The sequence below is a fragment of the Labrus bergylta genome, chromosome 11 (assembly GCF_963930695.1).
Source record: "Labrus bergylta chromosome 11, fLabBer1.1, whole genome shotgun sequence".
NCBI classification, from domain to species: domain Eukaryota; kingdom Metazoa; phylum Chordata; class Actinopteri; order Labriformes; family Labridae; genus Labrus; species Labrus bergylta.
This window is the reverse complement of record NC_089205.1, coordinates 8308039-8332835: the sequence shown is the minus strand read 5'-3', so window position 1 is coordinate 8332835 and position 24797 is coordinate 8308039. Positions and strand designations below refer to the sequence as shown.

At 43.9% G+C, this 24797-nt stretch overlaps 2 protein-coding genes across 2 annotated transcripts; one reads left to right on the top strand and one right to left on the bottom strand.

Annotated features, from left to right (window-relative positions):
* The first annotated feature begins 543 nt into the window (after positions 1 to 543).
* Positions 544 to 11039, top strand: slc5a2 (solute carrier family 5 member 2). The gene is made up of 15 exons (XM_020644382.3): positions 544 to 720; positions 810 to 881; positions 1931 to 2035; positions 2155 to 2214; positions 2301 to 2405; positions 2508 to 2613; positions 3286 to 3366; positions 4355 to 4584; positions 5179 to 5314; positions 5441 to 5548; positions 6446 to 6596; positions 7684 to 7852; positions 7952 to 8167; positions 9031 to 9163; positions 9250 to 11039. The coding sequence occupies exons 1-15, from the start codon at positions 622 to 624 to the stop codon at positions 9450 to 9452; spliced, it is 1974 nt and encodes a 657-aa protein (XP_020500038.2). The 5' UTR covers positions 544 to 621; the 3' UTR covers positions 9453 to 11039.
* A 176-nt stretch (positions 11040 to 11215) lies between these two features.
* fbxo46 (F-box protein 46) lies at positions 11216 to 24247 on the bottom strand. The gene is made up of 3 exons (XM_020644367.3): positions 23836 to 24247; positions 14995 to 15619; positions 11216 to 14908 (listed from the first exon to the last, which is right to left on the bottom strand). Exons 2-3 carry the CDS (start codon positions 15472 to 15474, stop codon positions 13094 to 13096), a joined length of 2295 nt encoding a protein of 764 aa, XP_020500023.1. The 5' UTR covers positions 15475 to 15619; positions 23836 to 24247; the 3' UTR covers positions 11216 to 13093.
* Positions 24248 to 24797: the final 550 nt, after the last annotated feature.

The following is a 24797-nucleotide window of genomic DNA, read 5'->3' as shown; positions in this document are numbered from 1 at the left end:
AGCTGTTTGTTTACACTAAAGCCCTGTTTACACCAAGCGGTCTGCTTTAGTTCCACTCGGTACGGTTCACGTTTATAGGTGTCCATTGTCAACATTTTCTGAAGGGTACCAAAATAACTGATCTGTACCATCCTATTTTTATGGTGTCCTTCTGTTGGAGCTAGACACACTGCACTCAAAAGAATCTTCACATCCTGTCTGACAGCGGTAATAAAGGACAAACACAAAACCCACTATGTTTAAACTTCCTGTGGATTTTTTAAGGCTGTTTTTTGTTTTTTGAGACTAATGTGAGTGCGTAGTTGGGCTTATGGCAAAATCTGAATGTCTGCAGGTAAACAGCTGAACGCTGGTGAAACTACAGCTAAAACTGCTTCCCATCGTTTGGTGTTAATAATTAGTCTAATTTAAAAATTGCTGAATCTGCCCATGCTCATAGCTGGCCGAAGTTCAAACCATACCCCCCTTAAATCGACTGAACGCCTCAGTGTTTCACAGGATGTCTCGTTTGTCACCCTGATGTTTGTCAAAGTGCCGGTGATATCTTTTGAAAAGCAAAGCAGCAGAATAATCACAGGCAAGTAGCAGCTTGTTGAAGTGCTTTTAGATTGAATTGGAGCAATGGAGAATCCATCATCAAACAAAGGGACCATCAACAACCCAGCAGACATCTGCGTCATTGTTGGATATTTTGTCATGGTTATTGGCGTTGGCATTTGGGTAAGAGTCTACTTATTGCAGGTATATTGTTTGCAGCTTGTCTTTGCATATGGTTTGTGAGAATAATAGCCGTGTCCTCTCTGTTTGAGTCCATGTTTCGGTCAAACCGTGAGACCGTTGGAGGATACTTCTTGGCCGGGCGCACCATGAGCTGGGGGCCGGTGAGTTCAAAAAGAGATAAACTCTGTAACAGTGTCAGCATGTAGTTATTAGATAATTGGAAAAGACAAAATTAAAGTGTTTTACAAGTGAGACAAAAATATTACTACCATCACATGTCCACCAGAGGGCACTCAAATGTCCTGCTCATAGGTCATAATGAGTTAGGATTTAACTTCTAGTGGAAATATTAGGAGGGGGCTGGCAGGAAAAACTCCAGATAAAGTCAGGCCGGGTGTGTTCACACATGCATGTCTGATAAATGTAATGTTCACCATCTACTTCCAAATAAAATATGTTTACATGTGTCACCTCAAACATTGTGTCATGGAAGAAAGGAATCCAAAGAAAGAGTTTGTCGTCTTACTTTAGAACCTTTTGGATCAAGAACATGCAAATCTTTTTATTCACCTGTTGTTGTGCTCTTAAAGGTCACATATAAAAATTCACTTCAACATGTTTCTCTAACACTAATATGTGTTCCTAGTCGGTCTACAAACCCCCCAGTGATGAGAAAAGTCCATCCTCTCCATCTTTTGCCTGCTCCACTTTTCAGAAAATGTGTGCTCAAACAGGCTGTTTGGAGATTTTCCCTTCATGACATCACAAAGGGCAGTAGCCCCTCCCCCAGGTGGGTGACACTCCCACAGCTAGGTGTTTGTTCTGCCATCTGAGTCTGCCTTCTCACCGTAAACAATAGGGCATGGAGTGAGAAAGCCCTAGTACACCCAAGCCCTTCCAGAGAGGGGGCGTGGTCAGACACAGCTCATTTACATTTAAAGGTACAGACACAGAAACAGCCTGTTCTGATCAGGGCTGAAATAGATGGGTTTATAGACATGATCAAATACAGGATCAGAGTGGATTAAGAACAAGAAACTTCACACACATGTTTTGGGGAACTCTGAGACTTATTTAAAGTGGTTAAAAAATGAGCAGAATATGTGACCTTTAGGGAATATGATGTTGTACTGTAGGCTACTGCTGTAACTGTTGATTTATTTGTTTATTTGTGTGTGTGAAGCTCTTACCTGTCCATTTTCCCGTTAAGGTTGGTGCATCTTTATTTGCAAGCAACATCGGCAGTGGACACTTTGTGGGCTTGGCTGGAACTGCAGCAGCTAGTGGCATCGCTGTCGGAGGGTTCGAGTGGATTGTAAGTCACAGTTCACACTCACGGCACAATCCTTCACTTTACATGACTGTGCTCCAATTCAGTCAGCTGTATTTTGGTTACACACAGTATGATTGGGAGTTGTTTATCTTGTGTATCAGGCGCTGTTCATTGTGCTGCTGCTCGGCTGGTTGTTTGTACCCGTCTACCTCACAGCTGGGGTAAGAAGTCCAGGCTGAATGATCAATGCAACAATGCGATGCCTCCTGTAAGTTCTAAATTTAATTGCATAAATGTGCTGTGTTAGGTGATCACGATGCCCCAGTACCTGAAGAAGAGGTTTGGGGGAACCAGGATCAGCCTCTATCTCTCCGTTATCTCTCTGTTCCTCTACATTTTCACCAAGATCTCAGTGAGTCATTCTGTCGGCACGCACACAGCCAGAAAAACAAACAGTTGTGTATTATTTTTCTTCATGTCGTCCCGGTTTGCCCCTCTCTCTGCCTCGCTACAGGTGGATATGTTTGCAGGAGCCGTGTTCATCCAGCAGGCGTTGGGGTGGAACATCTACGTGGCCGTCATCAGCCTTTTGTGTATAACAGCCTTGTACACTGTCACTGGTATGTTTGCAGAATGTGAAGAACTGACCCGCATGTCAGGAATATTTACGTCTTACATTTTTGCATAAAATACCGGAATGAAAACGTTTACAGACATTGAACAGCTGCATTGTTCTATGAAGGCCCTGAAGAAAAAAACACAAATAAGATACAACATATCAAAACAATATTTCACACAAAAAAACCTGAGAGTCATCAGCCGTCTGTTGCTGCAGGGGGCATGGGAGTCCCATTGATGGCGGTCTCCATGCCGGAAATGCTGGTCACCTTCAGAGCAGAGATAAAAATGAACAACAAGGCAACAATGAAAAGACAAACTTACGGACATAAAATCATTGTGAAGATAATTCAAGAGACAGGGTGGATAATGATCAAACGATGATCGAGATTGTGATGTGGAAAGGAGACGAGTAGAATCTTCAAGACGCTACGATATTTAAGCGGAGCCAATGAAGCTGCTGAAGGACGGGAGTGATGTGATTAACTGGGGGGGCTTTCTCGAGACTCTGGACCACTTGAAGTTTGTTGATGGGTTTTGGCCTTTCTTGTTAAACGTGCCGCTCTCAAGTCCCCAAACCTTATAAGAGTCTACCTAAAAACGTGAAGTATGCCTTTAATCAAGATTGCTGTACATGTATACATTTAAAGGCTTGTGTGTCTGTGTGTTACCAGGTGGCCTGGCTGCTCTGATGTACACTGACACAGTTCAGACTTTTGTCATCATAGCCGGAGCCTTCATCCTCTCCGGCTTCTGTGAGTAAAACCATGAGCTATATATTATGACATTGATTTTCATCACACGACACACAGCTGTGTCACCCTCCCCAAGCAGCTCCACAACATGCAAGAGATTAACCAGGGTTAGTAATTTCAGCTGATGCTGACGCTGCAGAGCCAAAGTACAACATGTCAATATATTTCAGTCTGATCCTGATGTAGATCAAAGATTAGAGGTCACATATTCTCAGAGCTACCCAAAACATGTCTGCAGTTTCTTCCACTCTGATCCTGTATTTGATCATGTCTATAAACCCCTCTATTTCAGCCCTGCTCAGAACAGGCTGTTTCTGTGTCTGTACCTTTAAATGTATATTTCTCACTCCATGTCCTATTGTTTACAGTGAGAAGGCAGACTCAGAGGGCAGAACAAACACCTAGCTGTGGGAGTGTCACCCACCTGGGGGAGGGGTTACTGCCCTTTGTGATGTCATGAAGGGAAAATCTCCAAACGGCCTGTTTGAGCACATATTTTCTGAAAAGTGGAGCAGGCAAAAGACGGGGAGGATGGACTTTCCTCATCATTTGGGGGGGGGGATTGCAGACAGACTAGAGACACATATTAGTTTTACAGAAACATGTTGAAGAAGATTTTGCAGAACACGTTTCCTTTAAGTCAAAGCAGTCAGACGAGATAGACGTGTCAGAGGAACCAGTGGAGAAGGAAAAAACGACCCCCTCTCTTTGTGAGCTGGTGATGCGTTGAGGAGACTATGCTGTCTCAGCAGCTGACTCATCTCTTCAGTTAAGACAGTACGTCCTGTTTTACATGTGATGATGGTGAAAACAATATTATCCAGATTATATAGTGAATTTAAGGGAGCTGAGCTGAAGAAGGACATGAAGTGATGGTCATAAAACTGTATGGAAACTCACCATACTGGTCCAGATGAGCGTTTGGCCTTTTTTTGATGTTTCCTTAAAGTCAAAGTACTCACTTTTCTTCTCTCTTTTTCACTTCTAGCTTTTGTTGAAGTAGGAGGCTACAGCGCTCTGCTGGACAAATACAGCGCTGCAAAGCCAAGCAACGTGTCCTCCATAGATCCTCAGAGCTACAGCATACCGCCCCACTGCTACACACCAAGACAGGACGCCTTCAGCCTGCTGAGGGACCCCATCGCAGGGGACCTGCCCTGGCCGGGAGTGTTGTTTGGGATTTCCATAGTGGGAAGTTGGTACTGGTGTACAGACCAGGTGAAAACCCCTCTGAATACCCTTGTCAGTTGAAATGTGGCTCCAGATTTTCACTGGAAAAGAATAGATAAGATAAAAAATACATTAAAGGTGAAAGGAAAATGATTTAGACAGAACTATCAGTCAGGATGGGACGCATTTACGCCTCCCATTCTGAGCACGGCGTCAAAGGGGGAGAGTAGCCATGTAGATATGGTGATATGGTGTAGATATGATAGAAGCAAAGAGCCACTTGATTTTGATCGTGGCATTTTTTTTCTAAAGATTTATTTTCGGGCTTAATACCTTCATTAGAGAGACAGGAAATTGGGGAGAGAGAGAGAGAGTAAAGAAAAGGAGCCACAGGTAGGATTCAAACCCAGGAGGCCTATGTGGAGGACTCCAGCCTCGGTACATGGGGCGAGCGCACTAACCACTAGGCTACCAGCCCTCTTTGCTGCTTCCTCAAAATCTGTGTTTATGACAATATTGATTCAAATAAAAATAGACAACTGTCAGTTTCTTCTCCTTCAGTGTGAAGACAAACTCGGCATAACTCCCTGACCACAGTCTTTTGAAATATGAAATAATGTCTGCTCTCATGTTCTTCTCCAGGTGATTGTTCAGCGGTGCCTCGCAGCTCGAAGTCTGACCCACGTCAAGGCCGGCTGCATCATGTGTGGCTACCTCAAACTGCTGCCAATGTTCCTCATGGTGTTCCCCGGCATGGTCAGCAGAGTCCTCTACCCAGGTCTGTTGCTTACCTTTTAGAACCTTTGGAAACCACAAAAAGTGAGAAATGTCACACAGCAGAGAACATACAGAGGCCATTCTGAGAGATATGTGTGTGTGTGTGTGTGTGTGTGTTTCCATGCAGATGAGGTGGGCTGTGTTGTCCCCGAGATCTGCAAACAGGTGTGCGGCACTGCGGTGGGCTGCTCCAACATTGCTTATCCTAAGCTGGTGGTGTCAATCATGCCAAACGGTGAGGACAAAAATACCTGCACCTAAAATGAATCAGATACAGAGTGATGGCTGAAGCTCTATATTAATCTCATCTGTGATTCAATAGTGCTCTTATTGATTTTTCCCCTGTGGGTCTCGACTCGACCCCCAGTTTATGAGCTTAAAAAGAATTTCACTTGAACCGTCTCATGAGGGAGGTGTCTCAGACGGCCTCCCTCTTGCTGTAACAGAACACTCATTCTCACTGTTGGTTGCTATTAGAGCCCGACTGATTAAATGGCCAGCCGATAATATCGGCCAATATTAGCATAGCCAGTGACAATCGGTATCGGCTATTTTTATCACGGATATGCGCCGATATTACTTGATGTACTCACCAGTCAAACAGCATTTAATTTGAATATTATTGTATTACACTAGCAGTTCTCTTTCACCAGCAGAGGGCGCTATATGGATTACAACAAGCATCATCACTCCCCAGAGTGTCGAGTGGTGATGCATGTCCAGTACATGTTCAGTTATTTTCCAGTTGAGTGACCATCCTGTCTCCACTATAAATCTTTTCCACAAGTGTTCGATAACTGCATTTGAGGAATCAAAACAATAAATGTGTGTATCTATATCTATCTCCACAGATGGAACATAGATTTAAGAACGATATCGGCCAATATATCTGTATCCATTTTTTTCCCCCTAATATAGGTATCGGTCGGGCCTAGTTGCTATATTGTCTCATTTTGCCTCCTTAGAGATTTAGATTCGTCTTTCGTTTAGCCTGTTGTTTCCTGACACCCTGAATATGATCTTGGCTTGAACCTCACTCGTGTCAGAAAGACGTAGCCAGCTTTGTTGTGAACTTCTGTTTTCTTACACATTACCTGAAACGATCCTCTTTCTTCCTGCCGCCTCTGTGCAGGTTTGCGAGGTCTGATGCTGGCAGTGATGCTGGCCGCTCTCATGTCCTCTCTGGCCTCCATCTTTAACAGCAGCAGCACGCTGTTCACCATGGACATCTGGACCCGCATCCGACCACAGGCCACAGAGCGTGAGCTCATAATTGTCGGCAGGTGAAGAGTGAACAAAGTGAACCATGTTCCTGTAGGCAGGCTGCGGACAAATCCTCAACATCTGTCCAACCCAGTCTCACACACTCATGCAAGCGTCCATAATGTAAATGATGCAATACTGTGAAGGCGAATATCTAAATGACCTCAGAGGATCACACGATACATGAAGAAAACACCCATTATTCACAAACTCAAAAAACAATGTCCTAAAGAAAGGACTAGAATATAAAGAATACATGTAGAAGCATATTTTCAAATTAGTTTTTTTACTTTTTTGAAACACATCTTTACATGTTGCCCCTGAAATCCTCCTGATCTCAGACAGTCTACGGTCGTGCACCAATCGCACCCTCCCACTCGCTCGAGGTGAATTCTCCTGATTATATCATTCTGCGTTCCTACATCAGCTCACTCAGACTTTCTGCGAAAGAAATATTCGGAGGCTGGCAGGAAAAACTCAAATAATTGACGAACAAATAATTTGACTGTTTTCGTTCACACATGCAGCTCACCTCCGATGTTGAAAAATGAAGCTGATGCAGAAGTGCAAAATCCTGCACTTCCTCAATTGTCCACTAGAGAGGCTGGCTGCAGAAACACAGGAAGTCACATATACACCCATTCTAAAACACCTGTTTTTACAGCGGAGATAAACATGTTTAGAGCCTGGTTCAAAAAACCAAATAGTTCTGATTAGCTCATGTCTCGATCGGCACACATCCGTTATTCGGTATAAAAGTATAAAAGATTTATTCACAATCAGGCGCGTAGCCGACCATATTGACAGGATGGTGCAATGTAACGGTTTGTCAAGAGGATTAAAACTGAATTTCTCAGAATTTTCCATAGCAGATACAATGTATGATCATTAGTATGATTAAATTCTATAGAGATAAGTTGAAACCCAGATGATCAGGATGTGATTTATATCACAACTAAAATAAACTACATGAAGCTTTGTAGCTTTAAAAAAGTGCAGTTTTGACTTATTGTACAGTGAATGTGTCTCAGGATTTGTTTGTGAGGCGGTAAATGTTTGAGTTTGGACGAGTAACAAACCTTCCACATTTGTCCTCTCTCTCTTTAGAGTCTGGGTTCTCTGCATCGTGGCCGTCAGCATCTGTTGGATCCCCGTCGTCCAGGCGGCTCAGAGCGGTCAGCTGTTTGATTACATCCAGTCCATTTCAAGCTATCTGGCCCCGCCCATAGCTGCAGTCTTCCTCCTGGCTGTATTCATCAAGAGGATCAATGAGACAGTGAGATGATGAATGTTTTTTTATACATCATTAAATCATAGTTTTACCCCTTGTAAAATCATATCAAGAGAAAATGTGATTTTCTGTCCCATCCTGCAGGGTGCGTTCTGGGGACTGATAGGCGGCCTGCTCATGGGTCTGTGTCGGATGGTGCCTGAGTTCTGGTTTGGGACCGGCAGCTGTATTTTCCCCTCCAACTGCCCTGTGCTCATTTGTGGGGTCCATTACCTTTACTTTGCCATCATACTCTTCTTCTGTACCTCAGTGCTGGTACTGGTGGTGAGCTACTGCACCCAGCCGACAGACGATCAACATGTGAGTGTCTTCTTACTAACTCTGCTCACTGATTCAAATATACAGAACATCCTAAACGTTTGGGTAACAAGAACACGATTCTGAGCCAAATAAATCACTTGTATAACATCCCATAAAGCTCATGTGAGGAGGATATTTATTACTGGCTGTGAAACACACTTTAGTAAAAAGGTGTTGCCTCTTTATGACCTTTAAAAAGAAACCAGAACATCCGCTTAAAGATGTATAATTCTTAATGTCTGAAACCCCTGCTGGGGTTTAGGAAGTGGTGGACAGTAACATGTACATTTACTTAAAGGTCACATATTCTGCAAAACACACTTTACCATGTTTCTCTAACACTAATATGTGTCCCTAGTCCATCTACAAGTGATGAGAAAAGTCCATCCTCTCCGTCTTTTGCCTGCTCCACTTTTCAAAAAACGTGTGCTCAAACAGGCTGTTTGGAGATTTTCCCTTCATGACATCACAAAGGGCAGTGACCCCTCCCCCAGGTGGGTGACAATCCCACAGCTAGGTGTTTGTTCTGCCCTCTGAGTCTGCATTCTCAACGTAAACAATAGGACATGGAGCGAGAAAGCCAGAGTACAACCAAGCCCTTCCAGAGAGGGGGCGTGGTCAGACACAGCTCATTTACATTTAAAGCCACAGCCACAGAAACAGTCTGTTCTGATCAGGGCTGAAATAGGTGGGTTTATAGGCATGATCAAATACAGAATCAGAGTGGATTTAAAACAAGAAACTTCACAGACATGTTTTGAGGAGCTCTGAGACTTATTTAAACTTGTTGAAGAGGAGGAGAATGTGTGACCTTTAAGTACTGTACTTACTGCAGATGGTAAGCGTCTGTGTTTTCCTTACAGCTCCATCGCCTGGTGTTCAGCCTGCGTCATTCCAAAGAGGAGAGAAAGGATTTGGACTGGGATCAGCAGGAAAAAGAAAGGATAGCCCGGAGAGAGGCTGAGTCCAGGATGAGGGAGAAGAACACCAGTGAAGGTGAGAAAGAAAGAAAAAAGCTACAGTTAAAAAGCAGGACACACATATACATATAGAAAACACTAACCCCTCCCTCTTCCTCTTAGTGGCTGAAGAGGACAATAAGGATGGCTTCTGTGGTGGGCTTGGTCGGGTCTGTGGCGGGAACCAGGTTCAAGAGCAGGACACACCTGAGGAACCGGAGAAGCTGCCTGACATCAGCGAAGACCCGGTGTGGAAGAACACTGCGGATGTTAACGCCCTCATTATGATGGCTGTGGCATGTTTTCTGTGGGGTTACTTTGCTTAACTTTCAAACTTAACCTGATTAAAAGTGGGTGTTGAATGTGAGTAGATCTCTGTTTTTCTATTTTAATTATACACTGCAAAGACAAAGACCAAATACAAGTTACAAGGACACATCACAAAGACGTTTTGCCAGACATTACAGATTATAAAATATAATAGACTGCACAGGAAGTCATGATCACCGCTCCTAACAAGGTTTCCGGCAGTAGCTCAGTCCGTAGGGACTTGGGTTAGGAACCGAGGGCTTGCCGATTCGGGTCCCGGTGGTGTGGACCAAAATACACCACTACAACTAGTGCTCACTTCAGGGGATACTCCCTCTGGTGGCGTATACGAATAACTACAGCTCAATAAAAAAATCATCACAAGCATATATTTCTATTCGTCTTTTCTTTCACATAATAACTTCAACAACTGTGACTACACATTTGCGGTTGTCAGACAACCAATCAAGTAAAATTTCATTATATTGACTTCAAACTACGTCATCAATTGTCAAAAGAAAATTAATTTTAAGGAAATTTCTTGCCAAACTCGATGCATGAATGCATCTGTCAATCTATCTGTCGCGATCTGTTCCCTGGGCTTTTATTTTGACACTTTTTTCATACCCTGACCCTTGCCTGTCTGTACACCCTTAACGGTTTCCACACTTCACTGCATGTCTCCGATTTTAAAAAGGATGTGTACTTCCGTCTGAGATGTTTATATCGAGTTTGAATGCCATTACTGTCTACGGTTACACGTTTGATTCAATCACAGGGCCGCGCCTAAAAGGTGTGAGATAAAAGCAGCTATTCAGAAACTGGATAAATGTTCACTCCAAGCCCCACCCACAGACTGAATAAAGAAATAAAAAGCAATGAATGTCGTTATCACCAGCGGCGATTCTGGAGTCTATTGGGGCCCTAGGCAAAAACTAAATGGGGGGGCCCCCCCAACCAGTGTTCATCACCATTATATCTGCCAGTGTCCCCTGCTTAGCAGGGCAACCCTGAACTGCTCTGTGGCCATAAGCAGGTGCCTGCCTTGCCTGTTGACGAGCAGCGCCTCTGGTTATCAATAAATACCTGAGTTCATGCTCAGTGAGATTCGATTTTTCTCGAGTCATTTCAGCCCCTAATGCACGTCAGCTTTTTGCTCAAGTATAACTTTTTGAGCTGAAATCACATGAACACACTGAAGTCGGGAGAACGACTTCCCAACTCAGAAACTTGGACCACCCAAGCAGCACCTGAATGCAGCATTTTTACCCGAGTTCCCAAGTTGTTGTTCCGACTTGAGCAGGCGTTCATGTGCATTTTACAACTCAAAGAAACTTGTTTTCCCGATGTGCCTGAAACCACATGAATGCACCATGAGATACAACTTCAGTATTACAACAAGCATCAAGTATAAGTGAAAAAATGCATGAAAAAAATGTGAAGTGGATGAGAAAAAAAATGAAGAAACAGAGCCTTGTATAGAATAGCATTAATACGAGTAGAAAAATAGATATTTTTTTTATTTGCAGTTACTTTGCTTCGATGAGGCCCATCCTTGGGTTTAAAAACTTTGTGATCGTAGCTTTAAAAAGATTCAACGTGCACTTTGTTTTGCAGTCACACAGAGGAGAGATGTTCAAAACAGGGATGATCTCTGATAAAACATGAGAAGCCTGGCGTCTGTCATCAAGAAGGACAAATAATTTAATCAATCATTGTTAAATAGACATTGCTCAAAGCTGCCTGCTATTCATCAGTCACCACACAAACCACATAGTGATTCAGATTTCCAGTTTTAATCATCACTTCTGTTTTTATTTAAGCAGATATTTCCCATTAGCATTGTACATGTCTGGGACCTACAGAGTTCTCCCAAAACTACCCAACCATCATCCCACCTCCATGCAGAGTTTCATCATTCATCGTGTGAGTTCTTTAATGTCCAGTCTGTCAGATTGCGGGGGGGGGGGGGGGCAGCAAGGAGAAGGAGGGAGGGAGGTGAGGAGAGGAGGTTTTTCCAAGACTGAAGGGTCAGAGCCGTCACCAGGCACTGTTCATCTTACACTCCCACAAAAAGAGTTCTGGGTGGATCCAGTAGAGCTGGATGGACTCAATCAAGCATCTGAAATCTAGCCTCTTACAGGGTCCTGTGCAACTCCCATTACTCTTGATCATCTTTGAGGTATCTGATGCCTCAATCTCCTGCAGGGCGGGTAAGAGGTAGGGGGCTTTTAAGGCTGGAAGCTGGTGTAGAGAGTTTCTGCGGTCTGTGGTAGTCGGTTTCACCCGCTTCGAAGCATGAATGACATTTTTGGCAAACACTGCCCTCTGCCGGTTCGGAGGGGGAGAGGAGGAAAGGAAGAGAGCTGGGGGAGTCAGAACAAAGATGGAGTATTTAAAAAATACATCTCTGCAGGTGTAGTAGGGTGACAGACTGATAACGGGGAGAACGCAGTCCTCAAGAATAAAAGCAAAATATAACAGCAAACATTCTCTGACACACACCCCAATAAATCTGTCAAACAAAAAAAATAAACAAAACAGAACAAAACAAAATGGCAAACAAGCAAGTCAATCAAACCATACAAAGTGACATCAGGCCTTTCCAAAGTGACATCAAGTTTCTCTTTTTCATCCCATTCAATCTCACTGTTCTTAATCATTTAAGTCCATCTCCCATAATTCTGTGCAAACCAGACAGTACACGTTGGCTCCTCTTTATGGCTGATCAGCAAGGTTAGGGTCCACTCTAAAATAATGGAGAAAAAAAACAGGTCCCAGGGGCCAGTGTTTCTGGCTAGTACTGTGAGACGGTGTCCATCATAAACAAATGGTATTCCTATTTCAGAATCAACTGTGTCAGTGACACAGGCAATGATTTCAGCAGCATTATCAGGGGACTGATGGACATAGCACAATGTTACAGCACATTCAGAGAAATAGAAACGCATGGCGCAGGACAGGTACAAATGTTAATCTGGTACAACGGAAAATCAAGTTTGCTTTATACAATCACATTTCTATAGCAATGCTGAAAACATTCCGCCACTGAAAACGTTTACATCTGTTGGGATTCAGTACAGCTCATTCCTCGAAGCACCATTGTACAGCTAACGTGGAAGTTTGTGATACAACACAAAACATAGAACATGTATCGGGAACAGTAAGCAGGCTCTAGGGCATTACATTTCTATGCGTCACCTTTATGAATGCTAATCTCAATCATATACACTGCAAGTTTTCACATGAATTACCTAACAACCATGTACTGAGTTAGACAGAAACCCAAATGAGTGAGAGGCAGAAAGAGGGCTGACTGACAGCAGCAGGAGGGGACCCCAACCCTGGTATGCAAACTTTTAAAAAGGTGCCACTCTGGAGCACATCGGGAGGACAGAGGGATTCTGGAGGGCTTGAAAAACAAAAAGGCAAGGAGAGTGACACACCTCTCTTCCTTCTTTACCTCTCACCTTCCTCTACCGAGGGGAAGAATGAGAAGGGAGTGCTGGAACAAAGACAGGCAAAACGGTCCTGGAGTGCTGATTCCTCCTTACACCCCTCTCTCAACTCCTGTTCGTCGTCTGAACAGAGGCGAGAGGGAGAAAGAAAGAGGTAATCAGGAGGAGATGAGAGTTGGGTGAGGTGTACTCTTTTCTCTCTACCTCGCCTCCTCCCTCCTGTCCTCTCTCTTGGTGCGAATGGGCTGAGAGCCATCAGCAGGCTGCTGGACCCAGTTGTTATCGTGGAGTCCAACACGGCAGCCAGGTGTGTCCTTGTCTGTACGCCGGCAACACATCCAGTAGGAACGTCCATAAGGCAGGTCGTGGTGGTAAGGTTTGGGGTGCCAACGGCACAGGGAAACATCCCCGCGCTCATATTGCCGCTTACACTGCTTGCAGGGGTCATCCCGATAAAGAGGGTCTTGGTTCCAGCGTGAATCTACAGCCCGCACCCCATATGTCTCGATCAACACCTTGAAGTAGTGGCAGGTGCACTTGAGGGCAGCCAGCGAGCGCGTGGGCAGGTAGCTGAAGATGTTGACCATGATGTGGTCGGGCAGCAGCAGCATGTACTGACGAGGTTCAAGGAGGCGCTGAATCTGAAAACGGATTTCAAGGAAATCGTGGGACACGTGGCGGTAGAGGCGACAAAGGGAAGGGTCTGAACAGTCCTCTCCAACACTAGGAGAATCTGGTCGAGTTGCCCGCTCCCCCGAGCCCACTGCCACACCAGCCCCAGGGCCGTTGTTATTGGCACAGTCCAAAGAACACATTCCTGACCCATTTCCAGCAACAGTTCCTTTAACATCCTCCTCTTGGCCCCGAGAGGGCTGGAGGAAGAAGAGTTGACCAGGTGGGGGATCGTCCGATGTGGGGTCAGAGGAATTACCAACACCCCCACCTCCCCCACTGGGCATAGCAAAGCACACAGTCTCTTCCTGCACATTCTCTGTACTGTCTTTGCCATAAAACACACATTGGTCAACAGCACCTGTCACCACCACCTCCACATGGAAGCCAGTCACCCGCTCCCTCCCCACACCCACAGCTTTCTTCTCCCCAGAGGTAAGCTCCTGGGTTGGATCTGGACTGCCACAGGCTTGCCTGTCGGGGTGATGGAGGTCTCCATCTGGTTTGGGGGCAGCAGTTGTGGCAGCAAGCAGCAGACTACCGGGGTCTCTAGATGAGGGACTGACAAGCTGGTAGAGGTCACAGGTGATTTTCTCTTTGGCCCTGGCTGCTGCCTGGTTACCTCCACCACCACAGCTCATAAACATACAGCGGGACCTGCCAGCTGGCTCCAACTGAGACCGTGGATCCAGATTTGACACTCGGAAAGCTATCCTAACCTCACCATGACTGTGACTGGGGGGCGGAGGAGGGGTTACCATGCTGGACTCCCCTCCTCTTTTCCGCTCGCTGTCTCTTTCTTGATTAGAAGAGTCTGTTCCTGGCCCAGCCCCCAGACTGGACAGGTTCTGGGACTCAAAGTGTGCGATGGCCTGGGCTACCCTGCATGACTCCTGCTGCTCCTCTAGCTCCTGGTCTGTCTGGATGGGAGACGATGACTCCTGGACCTCTTTGGAGGGCTGGCCACTTGAACTGTCTGACACAAAAACTACAGGGGTGGGGTCTGACACTGTTCCTCGTAGTAGAGTGTGCTGGTTGGGGGTCAGGTCCTGACTGTGAGTTGAAGTGGGGGCCTGCTGGTTGTGTTGGTTCCCATGAGCAGCCACAATTCCCTGGAGGGCCATAGCAGTCCTCTGTTCAACCAAGGCCACCATCTCTGCCACTGACAGTAGGTCCGTCTCATTAACCCCGCCTAAAAGCTGCTCATCGGGGCTAGGAGGGGCAGGGGAAGAGTCATGACTGAGGTGTGGGTCTGAGGCTTGGGAGCGAGTTGGAGGGTCATAGGATGAGCATCGTCTCCGTCTTTTGGCTTTACTGCAGTCAGTTGCCCAGTTACCTTTAACCTGTTGGGGACAGTACATTACATTAAGATGACAAATAACTAAAATTGTGCAGAAATCTTTTTGCATCTTTGGTCTTGGCTTTTTACCTTCATGGCGCTGGGTCTGGGCTGGCCAGCTCCACTGAACTGGTGTGCAACAAAGAAGGCTATCTTCTCCTTGGTGTTTCCTGGCTTTATGACATACCAGGTGTCTAACAGCACGCGGCCATCTTCCATCTGGGACCCAGAAGAGGGTGGAGAAGGAGGGGCTGAGGAGGGAGCAGGGCCCTGGCTCTGTGTTAGGGAGCTGGAGACAAGGTCTGGTTCAGGTGGAGTATTCTCCAAGCCCACATCTTCCACTTCTCCATTCTCTTCCTGAACCCCTACTATCATCCCCCCATCTTCCCCTCCATCCACCGTCCTTCTGGCACCTGAGGAGGGCTCAGCCTTGCAAAGGGGGGGGGACCCTGTCCCACCACTGCCTCCACCACTGCCCCCTGAGCCTGGACTCCTGGCTTTGTTCTGGGAGTAGGTGCCAAAGGGGCGTGGGCACCACAGGCGGATGTGGGAGAACGTGTCTCGGTCCATCAGGATGAGGACCACAGGGGCATATCGGCATCTATGCTGGCCAGCGAACACCCAGAGCCAGAGCTCTCATTGTTGGCTCCCTGTCCCAGTGCCAGTGATGGGCACTGTCTGTCGACAAGCTCTCCAGCAACACCGTGCATGCAACCTGCATTAATAAGAAAAAGAAGTTAGTAAAGATGAGAAGTAAGGATGAGGGAAACAGAAAAATAACATTGATTTAACAGCCTAGCAACTGAAAACAGAGCTTGCATCTCTAGAGCAGCATTGATTGCCAGGGGCCAGGATCATAGAGATAATCAATGACCAATTGAGGCTATATTGAACAGATGCCTAGTGGTACAGATCAAAGAGGGTGTTAGCATTGTACACCCGGAGCCAGCTGCTAGACTGGAGAGAAAAGAACAATAATCATACTTCTCATCAGCTTATCTCAACTTGCCTGCCTCCTACTTTGGCCAAACTCAATTAGCAATTACATTTGCTACTGTATGCTTGGATCATCTTCCAGCTTTGGAGCCTGTAAATTAAATTAAAGGGATTCCATTTCAGGTTTGTTGTCTGCGGCCTGCAGATGAAAGGGATGAGAGATGGAAATACAAAAGCTACAAATGCACTGCTCTCTCTCTGCTCCTCTCCTGCATCTCAGTGCTTCAAAGAGGACTTGCTTAATAGAAGGCAACACAGGGAGGAGCATGCAGGCATATGCTGGACCTATTTTTAGCCAACAGCAGGAGGGGGTGGGGTAGTACTGAAACTGCTGTAGCTGTCCTCACCCCTTTCTCCCAGTCAAAGAGCCTATGCTACCGGCTGAGGGGGGCAGGCTTAACTCCATGCAGCGTGCTTTGCTTTTGCAGCTATGCCAGCTGTAGGGTCTGCCAGGAACGTGCCTGCATGCTTAAGCAGAGAAACAAGTGGCAATGAAGCAACATGTTGAGCTTGCTGCTGATTTGAGGGACAGCTTGGAACCCAAAATCACACCTGATCGTCAGTCCTGAGCGGCTTCCTTTAAGTTTTAAATTAAACGTTTTTATGGGGTTGGATTGACAAGACTTTTATAAGGTTCCACTTTAGGTGACTGAACAATTCAAAAAGAGGCTAAGACCATTGCATATGGTAATGGTAAATTGACTTGAGCTTGTATAGCAATTTTCTAGTACTTGACTACTCAAGTCACACCTACCCATTCACACACTGATGGTAGAGGTCGCTATGGAAAGTGACCATCAGGAGTCACTAATCCCATTCATACACATTCAGACGACAAAGCAGCAGGAGCAACTTGGGGGTTAAGTGTCTTGACCAGGGACACATCAGACATGCACCTGCAGGAGCTAGGGATCGAAACCCCAACCTTCCCGTTTGGAGACGACCGACTCTACCGACTGAGCCACAGCCGCCCCGAATCAATGTTTTAGTTTTAATTAAAGACAGAAAACAAATCACCAACTTGCTTGTTTTTCAAAGTGTTCAGAATCTTTAATTGTTAAGATTGTTAAGGTTTCGATAAATGCATGTGATGCAGGTGTTTTTAAATCAATGAGTAATCTTGTTGAATGACTGTGATCAATATCAATCAAAATAAGCGTGATTATTTTTGAAATAATCGAGCAGCCCTAACCTGTATGGTTATTTGTTTCAAAATGGGCCAACACTATGTCTAAAATAATACATCACTGATCAAAAGCTTGACAACAAGTACTTTACTTTTGCTTGAAATTATACATTGAAGAATTAAATCCCACCGTCCCCATCATTCTTTCTGTTTAGTGTAGCTTCTAACCTCTACTATCATACAGTTTTCTTCTTTGACAAAGCAACACCACATCTAAATTGATCTATGGTTAATTTGTTCACTTAATTCTCTGTGTTTAGTTTGAAGATTGCCGGGTTCATCTTAGAATGTGGAAGCAACTTTGGCAGTAAAACAAAAACATTTAAGCTAAGTTTGATGTATTTACCGTTTACACACGAACTCCCTCCATGTGGCAAGAACTCCAGCTTTAGCCTGATCCTCAACTCCGGTCTATGATGTTCAAAAACCTAGACCAACAAAGTCTCTTTCAGCAGACCTCAACGTGCCACAGCCTAAATAACTCACATAGTCAATGTGAAATAGTTTTCAAGTGTACTTGCACTAATAATTACATACCCAGGACTTCCAGCTTGGAATAATGACATTATAATGTCATGCAGGGTGCGTCTCAGTGGACAATACAAGCCAGTATTCATAGCTTTCCCATGAAGTTACACCCTTATGGAAACACCCACCTGTCGGGCAAGAAAGGCTTCCTACTGCTGCACGCTACGGAGAAGGTATCACCCTCAGCTGCAACCTACGTGTCTTAACTAGTTTTAATTTCTAATTTTTAAATGGAAGACAGTTGTTCAACTGGGTGCGCTAACCGGCGAGGTGACAAGCCTGCCTCATGCTGCAGAGAGTCGTGTTTCTACTAAATTTAATCAGAGAAATAAAACCCAGAGGAGGAGGAGATTGTGGAGTACTGCTGTTGTACACTGTCAGTTTAAGGAACAAAAGCGGAAACTTCACCTCATCCTGACATCAAATATTGTGTTGACTTGATCAAAATATTTTTGCCTTTAACTCAAATTACTGCCCCAGAACATTGACTGACAGTGATTCTGTTAACTAGCAACCGTTAGCTAATTAGGACTCACGAGGCTTAGATGATGAGGAATTTTCACTTCCCAAACTGCATCATTATTGACCGATCCATATTGAAAATACAATAAAGCCACCCATGCGTTTGTCGGCGTTCATCCTGCAGCAGTAGAAGATTAAGGACTTTCCAAAGAATAGAAGTGAACATCAAGAAATTCAAGTTCTGGTGGCTACTTTTCCTTTTTAGCCCTGTGTGTTGTAGAAGAGTCTTATAAAACTCAGTTTATTCTTATATACAGTATCTCTGTGGTTGTCAGGTGTATAAGTGCCGATTTTAAGAGATGACAAAATATTGTGCCCGTGCTGCCGCTCCACAAAGTGTTCGATGGTGGACGCTACTTTCCTAAACGCTTTTTGCCCTCCAGGCCTCCACGCTGGCCATGTGACTGAAAGCTATGAATTACAGTGTCAGAAAATTTCAGCTCTCCTCCATGTGCCAATGCTCTCGCCACAAAAAGGAAAACTTACTTAGAGGCCCTTAACATAACTACCAGTACCACTTAGCCAAAAAATAAATATCAATTTTTGGAAGTTATGAATCTATTTAAAATCTCAGAAGATAAGAATCTCGATTTGTACATAAATTGATTTTTCCCCACCTCTACTTTGGAGAGAAACTTAACTTAGCAGATCGAAAACTAAGATTTAGTATTAAGCCCCCCTTACTTTGTTCGGTTTGTTTTGGGTCCAACCAAACTCTTCACATCAGCATTCGAGTCTCAAGCTTTGGGTGTAAGAAGGAAGCACCAGATGTGACCATAAGCTCAGTCTGTTAGCTGAATGGCAGGTTTTTAACAAGATAAACCACTCCTGGATCTAGTTATCAGAGCCAATTATTTAAAAAAGGTGTGTAGCTATGTTGACTAGTTGCATTCTCCTTTAGAAAGTTGTTGACTTCCTTATTAATTTACTCTTTGTTCACTCACTGTGTTTTTACACAGTGCATACAGGTGCAGGACACAATGAAGAGAAAGGTCTGCACTCTGCACACTGTTCAGCTCCCAATGAGCAATGTTTCGATCTAAAAGCCTTGCCTGAGGAAGATCTTTTTGATCGAACGTTGCCCTGTTTAAAATAAAATTGCTCATTGGGAGCTGCACAGTGTGCAGACCTCTCTTTTCTCATAAGAGGAAAATGGACCAAAAAAAACTGTCAGAAGGGCAGACCTCTACAGCAATAGACAAATACTCACTTAAAATTAAATGGTCTCAATATTGAACTCAGAGCTCTGCCTATCACATGACAAAATTGATAGAGGGGCTTCTTTTACAAAATGTTGACACATTTGCCCCTGATCGGTTTCCGAGTCCTTTAATTCATAAAGACAGGCCATTGTTCTTCTTCTCCGTCTGACACACTGAACGGGAGGAGCTTTGTACATTTTGACTAATGGAAAGGCTCAAAGGAGGTGCAAAAAGCACACACACACCACCCACACAGTGTTTAGAACAACTCAAATGCTTTCCCCATAATCACACAGCAACAACACAGCTAAGAGCAGGCAGATTATACCGTTGAGAAAAAAAGCTGGTAAACCCTTTTTACTGCCCTTTCTCTCCGTGAACCCGTATGACTTTCTCTCTTTAACCACTTTTATTCTCTGCCTTCTTCCCATCGACTCCTCTTTTGACCTCTCTCTCACCGCATCATAGGAATCCATCTCTCTCGTAACAGACTGGACAGTCTTAAACGAGGGGCCAAATAAGAGACAATCCACCCACTGCAGTGCTCCACTTCACACACTGGACGTCAGCCACTTCAACAAACCACAGATCAGAATTATGAGCACTCGCTTGGGTGTGAGTTTAGGATGGTCGGGATGCTTTGGATAGCGCTCGATCTACACTGAAACTCAAGATGAATACAAAATCTCACTGCTCCTCTGTTATCTGGCAAGTAAGATAATTGTGCAGTGCAGCCAACATTTGGCAAGGAGTGGGAAACACACAGCCAGGTTATTCCTGTTGGTCTCTGCAGGATAAACTCCATTCTGTCACCTCCTGCTCTCTACGATCCCTTACCTTTTATTGCATTGATGAAAAAGCATATATATCTTAATATCTCTATTTTCAAATGATTGAAATGTATAAACTCCATGAGATATCCAAGGTAAAACAGAAAATGATTTACTGTAGTTCACCGTTTAATGCTTTAAATGTCGACTAGCAACACAAACAAAGATCTATGAAAACGGCTCTTTTTAGTGATCTTATCATTGCACAAAATGAGCTGTAACAAAGACCTTAAAATGACTGCCACACAACAGTGCAAGATTTAAAATTGAGGATGCACCGCCCTCTTTTAAATCAGAGGTCTGGAAGCATTTTGGCTTCCACAAGGCAGAAAATTAAACAGGTGAGAAGATAACAGACAAGACAAAAACTGTGTGCAAATATGGCAAGAAGACAGAAAACTACACAATTAGAATAACCAACATGATGCAGCTTTTAATCGACACCACAATGAGAAGTTCCAATCACCTCCCCTGAGCATTCAGAGTCCTGCGATGTCAGTACTGCACACGCTGACATCAGCATTGCGATGTTAAAAACAATATACTGTTCAGCCCTACTCTAAAGGTAAGGTTTTGGGCCTTATTTCAAACTACACATGATATAAAAGCAAATTAGCGCCATATAGCGGACTCTGTTGCTCCGTCTTTCACTTCTGCGTCATTCTTCTTACACACCGTCTTTTCTCAGGAGACCCCCCCCCCCCCCCAACCGACAGAGATGGTCTGGAGAATTTCAGGTGCAGTCCTTCAAATTTGAGATGTGCATATGTGAAAACGGCTTAAGAGACTTCACCTACACGGTCACATACCACCATCTCACATCCACACACGGTCAGAGAGTCAATCCAATCTCAATCCATTTTCAGTACTTCATTGGGGAGTACTGCGATCTGTGCATGACCATAAACGGTCTCCACATGACTGCTATGCTCTCCGTGCACGTAATTAAGCTGCTGCATTATGTTTTCTGTTCTCCAGTATGTTCGCCTCCGCTCTTTTGTTGATATTGTGATTCAGTCAAACTACACATAAAATTGATATAAAGACAAATATTCCCATTATAGCGTTGCATTACTCCCAAATGGTTGGTTTAAATTAGTGCTGAAACTACTTTTACTTGTTTCTCTTCGTTTGAAACAGCCCCTGCAACTGAAGGCTTGGGTTTGGTTTTAAGCTTTCTGCATCAACCTAATCCTTCAAATCCTTTCCAAGCACAGCGGCAGCAATACTGCAGCAACACTGTAGTGCCAGGGTTTGCAACATTAGGTGTTAAGTTGTCTGACAAATACACAGCCAGAGGAGAATGAAGACATTTCTGAATCTATTATCACTGAACTATTTTCACATATGCAATCCTGAAAATTTCAAGAGAATTTCACTAGGACTGCCTTGAAATCCTCTCTGTTCTGTTTGTCATAAAACATGATGCAGCGGTTTAATTACGTGCACTGAGATCTTACCGGACGCTTCAGACAGTCTATAGTTGTGCACTGATCACAGGTTATAAACATCACCACCCCCTCCCACTTGCTCGAGGTGAATTCTCCTGATTTTAACCCTGCTGAGTTCTTCTCACATCAGCTCATTCTGACTTTCTGCAGAAAAAAATACTAGGGGTCTGGCAGGAGAAACTACGGATGAAGCTTGAATCAACATTTCAGGAGTTTTGTGGAAGTGTAAACGAGGCTTAAGAGTCAAATGCTTGTGGATTACTGTTGCAGTCAGAGGGGGAACTCTGTACAATTTCACAAAATTGTTGCACACAACACATCTACAAGATGCGGATGTTTTCACAAATATCTATCCAGCTGTTGGCATCTGCAAGATACCGACAGGTTTTTCCCCAATATATGAAAACTTATTTTCTGCTAGACTGAATCATTTCCCTACACAAACCAAAAGCAGTTTGGCAAGCGACCTCATCAGGATCATATATTCACTGCATAAATTACAGACACCATCTGAACCCAGCGTGCCACATAAATTAAAATCTTTAATTTAACTGGTATACCACTTCACCGAAGTAAATACAAAATAGTGCCATTCCAACTCAGCATCACTCAAACTGTCCTCTCGCACTTTTCACAGCATTTTAGCCAGATGGCCCAAAGCTGACGAATGATAATACTCAAGCATGCCAAAACGTCTTAGCTCAATCTCCCTCACTGCATGCGCGCCTGTGGAGACAATGCAACAGAAGCGCAGCCAGCAGGCCAGCTTTGCAGCAAACTGTCAGCAGAACAATGGAGCTGAGTGCATCACTCCAGCAGTCTGCTCAGAAACATTATTACATTGAGAGCCGCCTTTCTGTCGGGACACCTAGGAAGAGTGGCTGTCTGACTGTGAGGGACCGTCTGTGTGTCTGTGGGAGTATCTGCTGCAACATCGCCACAAGACTTTGATTAAAGATTTCGTTCTGCAATCACAAAGGCCACTGTCTCAACATACGTAGTATATTATCATATTTATTCATTTAACAAAATCCAACACATCAGTTCAAAGTTCTGATGTACAGAGCAATGAAAGAACTCACTCCCTTTTTCTACCACACAACACAACAATATTAGTAACTTAAAGATCATTATTTAAAGATGAGTTTCAGTAATTGGTAGTCTTGGAGTTAGGGTCACATGGTCTAAGCTTTTCTATTTTCTCCCATGTGTGTGTGTGAATAGTAAGGAGCGTGTTGGTTTTGTGTATATATGCATTGGTGAATAGTTTAATTTATTATTATGCAGTAATTGTATGTTTTCCTTTGACGTGTGTTCAGTGCTATCATTACACTGCTGTATTGTTGTTGGTTGTACTGTGATGTTATGCGTATTGTTGTAGTGTCATTTTGGAAATCGGGAAGAATAGAGCTGCTGTCACGCAAAAGCTAATTGGGATATAAATAAAAACAAACAAACACTGTTTGACAGTATCACTTCAGACAGTCCTCTGGGTGAGTGGGCTATTTCAAACCTATCAAGACTGATCACATTAAAGCACTGACAACATGTTAATTTAGTTTGCTGATGTTTAAAGTGATTTACTCTGGGAGTCTAGACTTCTATATGTTAGCCTATCTGTCTGATTGCGAAGCTCTGTTGTACATTAATTAGAATCCTTCACTCAATATTAAAAAAGTTAATTAGTATGTAAAGAGAGTCATTATGTAGGCCTTACTGTATGTTAATTTCAGACGCAGGCCTGAGGGCCACTTTAATATCACTTCTCCTGTTGAAGATAATCTTATAACCCTACAATACTTCATGTGATAATACAAACTTCTCTAGTTACAAACAACAAGTGTTGTGTCCCAAACATCCACAACATCAACAGATTCCTCTGATATTTAATTATACATTTATTAATCACCACAGCTCGACTTTAACCAACAACTTGTTATCAAAGAGTTCCCGTCGTAGTAAAATCTTCATGTTCTTTATAAGCAGCACCTGGTAGTTTAAGTCAGCTGATATTTAACATGAATAATGCCCTAAAAAGCTCATAGCAGCATAATAGTTTAAATTGGTTTATTAATGTAGTAAATTAGACCCGCTGTTGGCTAACAAGCTTGCTAACTGAATAGCACAACTTACCTGCATAATAACATGACAGCGCTAGCTAGCGAGCTAACAAGGTAAAAATATATATTGGCTGAACGTTTCGCTCCTTTACTCACCTTAACAAGGTTAATCTCCACGGGGAACTCTTCTTGACTTGCAAACTGTCGATGACAAGTGTTTCCTTATTGTATTTCGCCCGAGACAAACCAGTTTGGTTGAATGCAGGTGACACGAGTTAACTATTCGTGTCCACGTAGCTAAGCTAGCTTAGTAGCTAGCTAGCTGGCTACCGTCGACTTTCTGTTATCAACCTTGTGTAGTGATGGTCTCTGTCGAGGCTTGTGTGCCTGTCAGTTGTCTGGACAGAGTCTAGCTGACTGTATGCCTTGTTAGGACTCCGAGCAGTCGCTCTCCCGCTATCTATTTAGAAGTGACACAAGCTTTTTACGGTATGTTCTCGGGGATACCAAAATAATCAGTGTCAAAACGGCAGGAGGAGGAAGGCCATCTTGTTGACAAGCAGCTGCATAGAGCCATCAGCCAATAGCAGAGCAGAGTCGGTGGTATGCCCATATATGGCGTCAGCTCAGCTCCCTCCCTCTACTGCCCCCCCCGACCCCCCTCTCACTGTCACTACACTGGACATCCCTTAAAATCACAACCACTAAAGGTCACCGTGTCGACAAGGTGTAATAAATAATATAATTAAAGGTTAGAGCCAGGCAGAGAAATAAACAAATGAGAGGAGGATGTTTTTGTATGCACTTAGAGACAAAAGTCTTTATATAAATAAATATCATGTTGTGCACACAAGATATTTTTGTTCACTTGTTGGGACTTCAGGGGCTACGTAAAATTAACATACAATGAAAAGAAAATATCGAAATTTCACAAATTGTATTTCAACTAAATGCTTTTATAAATTGTATTATTTTGATTTTTTTCTCAAAGTGCATAATGGGAAAATAATCAAAGAGAAAAATGTTGGGAACCACTGCATTAATGGATGTTCATATCTCATAATTGTTTTGACTTCTCACAGAAAACAAACAACTCAGATGTACATTTTGTGAAATCT